At 53.7% G+C, this 5271-nt stretch overlaps 1 protein-coding gene across 1 annotated transcript in view; it reads right to left on the bottom strand.

The window, feature by feature from the left end:
* The window catches only part of LOC132836175 (ras and Rab interactor 2-like), a 39107-nt gene extending 37348 nt beyond the window's left edge, over positions 1-1759 (bottom strand). Inside the window, exons 1-2 of the mRNA XM_060855504.1 lie at positions 1686-1759; positions 1132-1185 (exon numbers count right to left, since the gene is read on the bottom strand). Of these exons, the coding sequence (XP_060711487.1) occupies positions 1132-1185; positions 1686-1759 (128 nt within the window). The remainder of the gene's footprint in view (positions 1-1131; positions 1186-1685) is intronic.
* Between the last annotated feature and the right edge of the window lie 3512 nt (positions 1760-5271).

Genomic DNA, 5271 nt, shown 5'->3' with positions numbered 1-5271 from the left:
AAAGGACTGTTTTACCAACCAAGGGATTGTGGGTGAGATTGTTGCAGTGTTTTACAGCCAGTTGCTGACCCTCATTGTGTGCAGTGTTTACACTGCTGCTTCATTCAAGCAACAGGGGAGACTGTCTGTCGATGGGTTGGCACCAGCGGGGTGCATGCCAGGGGAAATGCAGCCAGCAACAAGTAGCTGATTGGTTCTTGGAGCGGTCACCAATTGTAGGTGACAAGGGGTGCCAGCCCGACATCTGATTGGCCTCTGGGAAGCTGTACAGCTTGTGGGTGTGAATGATACTAACAGAAACCTCAGGACTTCAGGAAGAGGAAGGTGATGTGTCTTCCTCTCCAGTAACATACCTACAACCTGCACAAAGTCCCTCACCAGTTCTTGTGAGCTGTGTGTGTGTGTGAGTGTGAGTGTGAGTGTGTGTGTGTATGAGTGTGAGTATGTGGGGGTGTGTGTGTGTGAGTGTGGGTGTGTGTGTGTGAGTGTGTGTGTGAGTTTGTGGGTGTGAGTGTGTGTGGGTGTGTGTGTGAGTGTGTGAGTGTGAGTATGTGTGTGTGTGAGGGAGTGTGTGAGTGTGAGTGTGTGTAAGTGTGTGTGTGAGTGTGTGTGAGTGTGAGTGTGTGAGTGAGTGTGTGTGAGTGTGTGAGTGTGAGTGTGTGCGTCTGAGTGTGAGTGTGTGAGTGTGTGTGTGTGAGTGTGAGAGTGCGTGTGTGAGTGTGTGAGTGTGAGTGTGTGTGTGTGAGTGTGTGTGTAAGTGTGTGAGTGTGAGTGTGTGTGTAAGTGTGAGTGTGTGTGTGTGAGTGTGTGAGTGAGTGTGTGTGTGAGTGTGAGTGAGAGAGTGTGTGTGTGAGTGTGAATGTGAGTGTGAGTGTGTGTGTGTGTGAGTGTGTGTGTGAGTGAGTTTGTGTGTGTGAGTGAAAGAGTGTGTGTGTGAGTGTGAGTGAGTGTGAGAGTGTGTGTGTGAGTGTGAGTGTGTGTGTGAGTGTGTGTGTGCGTGTGAGTGTGAGTGAGTGTGTGTGTGAGTGTGTTTGTGTGTGTGTGTGTGTGAGTGTGTCTGTGTGAGTGTGTCTGTGTGTGTGTGTGTGTGTGTGTGAGTGTGTGTGTGTGTGTGTGTGTGTGTTGACTCACTTCATCACAACGATATAGGCCACGTAGAGCAGAGCCAGGGACAGAGCCTCCCACCTACAGCAGGAGGCAAAGGAAGATCCCAGTCAGTGAACCCGGCCACAAATGTACCCCAGCCCCTCACCCCCGACCGATTAACTCCACTTCCAGGAGCAACCCGGTGATCTTTTACACCCATCACAGCTCCCCCACCCCAAGGGGGCAGACAGGGACTCAGTACAAGGGCTAATCTGAAAGATAACACCCTTGAACAGTGCCCACTCCCTCAGCACTGACCCTCCGACAGTGCCCACTCCCTCAGCACTGACCCTCCGACAGTGCCCGCTCCCTCAGCACTGACCCTCTGACAGTGCCCGCTCCCTCAGCACTGACCCTCTGACAGTGCCCATTCCCTCAGCACTGACCCTCCGACAGTGCCCACTCCCTCAGCACTGACTCTCTGACAGTGCCCATTCCCTCAGCACTGACCCTCCGACAGTGCCCATTCCCTCAGCACTGACCCTCCGACAGTGCCCGGTCTGTACCTGACCTGGCGTGACGTTGGATTATATACTCACCAGTAAACCTTCTCATCGTGGATCACCTGCAAACAAAGCAGAGATATCTTTCGGTAAAATACACGTGACTCCATTCGGGCTGGCAAGGTGGCTCAGTGGTTAGCACTGCTGCCTCCCAGTGTCAGGGACCCGGGTCCGATCCCACCCTCGGGTGTCTGTCTGTGTGGGGTTTGCACATTCTCCCCGTGTCTGCATGGGTTTCCTCCCACAGTGCAAAGGTGTACAAGTTAGGGTGGATTGGCCGTGGGAAATTGTCCCATAGTGCCCAGGGATGTGCAGGTTAGGGTGGATTGGCCGTGGGAAATTGTCCCATAGTGCCCAGGGATGTGCAGGTTAGGGTGGATTGGCCGTGGGAAATTGTCCCATAGTGTCCAGGGATGTACAGGTTAGGGTGGATTGGCTGTGGGAAATTGTCCCATAGTGCCCAGGGATGTGCAGGTTAGGGTGGATTAGCCATGGGAAATTGTCCCATAGTGTCCAGGGATGTGCAGGTTAGAGTGGGTTGGCCATGGGAAATTGTCCCATAGTGCCCAGGGATGTGCAGGTTAGGGTGGATTGGCTATGGGAAATTGTCCCATAGTGCCCAGGGATGTGCAGGTTAGGGTGGGTTGGCCATGGGAAATTGTCCCACAGTGCCCAGGGATGTGCAGGTTAGGGTGGATTGGCCATGGGGAATTGTCCCATAGTGCCCAGGGATGTGCAGGTTAGGGTGGATTGGCTGTGGGAAATTGTCCCATAGTGCCCAGGGATGTGCAGGTTAGGGTGGATTAGCCATGGGAAATTGTCCCATTGTGCCCAGGGATGTGCAGGTTAGGGTGGATTGGCCATGGGAAATTGTCCCATAGTGCCCAGGGATGTGCAGGTTAGGGTGGATTGGCTATGGGAAATTGTCCCATAGTGCCCAGGGATGTGCAGGTTAGGGTGGATTGGCCGTGGGAAATTGTCCCATAGTGCCCAGGGATGTGCAGGTTAGGGTGGATTGGCCGTGGGAAATTGTCCCATAGTGCCCAGGGATGTGCAGGTTAGGGTGGATTGGCCGTGGGAAATTGTCCCATAGTGTCCAGGGATGTACAGGTTAGGGTGGATTGGCTGTGGGAAATTGTCCCATAGTGCCCAGGGATGTGCAGGTTAGGGTGGATTAGCCATGGGAAATTGTCCCATAGTGCCCAGGGATGTGCAGGTTAGAGTGGGTTGGCCATGGGAAATTGTCCCATAGTGCCCAGGGATGTGCAGGTTAGGGTGGATTGGCTATGGGAAATTGTCCCATAGTGCCCAGGGATGTGCAGGTTAGGGTGGGTTGGCCATGGGAAATTGTCCCACAGTGCCCAGGGATGTGCAGGTTAGGGTGGATTGGCCGTGGGAAATTGTCCCACAGTGCCCAGGGATGTGCAGGTTAGGGTGGATTGGCCGTGGGAAATTGTCCCATAGTGTCCAGGGATGTACAGGTTAAGGTGGAATGGCCATGGGAAATTGTCCCATAGTGCCCAGGGATGTGCAGGTTAGGGTGGATTAGCCATGGGAAATTGTCCCATAGTGCCCAGGGATGTGCAGGTTAGGGTGGATTGGCCGTGGGAAATTGTCCCACAGTGCCCAGGGATGTGCAGGTTAGGGTGGATTGGCCGTGGGAAATTGTCCCATAATGCCCAGGGATGTGCAGGTTAGGGTGGATTGGCCGTGGGAAATTGTCCCATAATGCCCAGGGATGTGCAGGTTAGGGTGGATTGGCCATGGGAAATTGTCCCATAGTGTCCAGGGATGTGCAGGTTAGGGTGGAATGGCCATGGGAAATTGTCCCATAGTGCCCAGGGATGTGCAGGTTAGGGTGGATTGGCCGTGGGAAATTGTCCCATAGTGTCCAGGGATGTACAGGTTAGGGTGGATTGGCCGTGGGAAATTGTCCCATAGTGCCCAGGGATGTGCAGGTTCGGGTGGATTGGCCATGGGAAATTGTCCCATAGTGTCCAGGGATGTGCAGGTTCGGGTGGATTGGCCATGGGAAATTGTCCCATAGTGTCCAGGGATGTGCAGGTTAGGGTGGATTGGCCATGGGAAATTGTCCCATAGTGCCCAGGGATGTACAGGTTAGGGTGGAATGGCCATGGGAAATTGTCCCATAGTGCCCAGGGATGTACAGGTTAGGGTGGTTTGGCCGTGGGGAATTGTCCCATAGTGCCCAGGGATGTGCAGGTTCGGGTGGATTGGCCATGGGAAATTGTCCCATAGTGTCCAGGGATGTGCAGGTTCGGGTGGATTGGCCATGGGAAATTGTCCCATAGTGTCCATGGATGTGCAGGTTAGGGTGGATAGGCCGTGGGAAATTGTCCCATAGTGCCCAGGGATGTACAGGTTAGGGTGGTTTGGCCATGGGAACTGCAGGGATAGGGTAGGGAGTCAATGCAGACTTGAGGGCACGAATGGCCTCTTTTCACACGCCAGGGATTGTCTGAATCTGCGTCACCACTCACCCTAACAGGAACGTATCAATTACAATTGACCAGAACTGAGGCCCAGATCCCCAGGAGATGATCTCACCAGAATGAGAGCAACTACGGAGATGATGTAGGAGACAGAATCTCGGAACAGGGACCACCAAGTCAGGGCCACGTCCTGAAACGCAACAGCAAGTACAGAGACTCAGTAATTCGTACAAGGTCCCAGTCCGTGTGTGTGTCTGTCTGTGTGTGTGTGTGTGTGTGTGTGCCCGTTCGCCAGTGTGTGTGTGTGTGTGTGTGTGAGAGACTGTACCCCAGTGAGAGTCTGTGTGTGTGTGTGTGTGTGTGTGTGTGTGTGTGTGTGTGTGTGTGTGACTGAGTGTGTGTGAGCCATACCCCGGTGGGGTGACGGGGATGTGTGATGGCGGGGGTTGATGGGACTGGGTGACACTAACTGAAGAGCTCACGTACGTGTGCTGCAAAGAGTCCACACAGGCTGATGATGCAGAGAATGTTGAAGACAGCTGAGCCCACGATGGTTCCCACTCCCACATCACTCTTCGCGATGAACACCCCTGCAGTGTGGAGAGAAAGCATGGAGAGGGAAACTGGGGGCAGGCTTCCCCTTGCTGCATCCCCTCCCTGACTCAACAGCCTCACACACAGCAGGAAAGTCCCAGGCTGTGTTTAGGGCCCACTGCTCACTTCATTTAATCCCTTCACAGGGATGGGGGCGTTGCTGGTGAGGGGGTCATTTATTACCCGTCCTGGAATGTCCCTTGGGCTGGTTGACTTACTCAGCCATTTACACAGGGCTTTTCAGAGTCAGACATGTCGCTGAGGGTATGGAGTCACATTTAGGCCAGACCGGTAAGGATGGCAGATTTCCTTCCCTCAAGGATGCAGATTGTTTTTTTTTCAACAACAATGGATGATATTTGTCGGGATCACCACACCCCTACCACCCTCACCGAGACCGGTGTCTAACTCCAAATACTTTGTTGGGGATGACCAACCAGTTGCCATGACGATTGACCGTGTGTACCCAGGACTCCTGCTCCTGGCCTCTGCTTTACAATAGTCACATGGAGCTGAATCCCAAACGCACCCTGAGTAGGCAAGTTCGGCTCCATTCACAACCTAGTGTAGCCAAG

This window comes from Hemiscyllium ocellatum, chromosome 46, assembly GCF_020745735.1.
Source record: "Hemiscyllium ocellatum isolate sHemOce1 chromosome 46, sHemOce1.pat.X.cur, whole genome shotgun sequence".
Taxonomy (NCBI): Eukaryota; Metazoa; Chordata; class Chondrichthyes; order Orectolobiformes; family Hemiscylliidae; genus Hemiscyllium; species Hemiscyllium ocellatum.
Note: the sequence above shows the minus strand (reverse complement) of the source record. Positions and strands in the feature narration are given on the sequence as shown.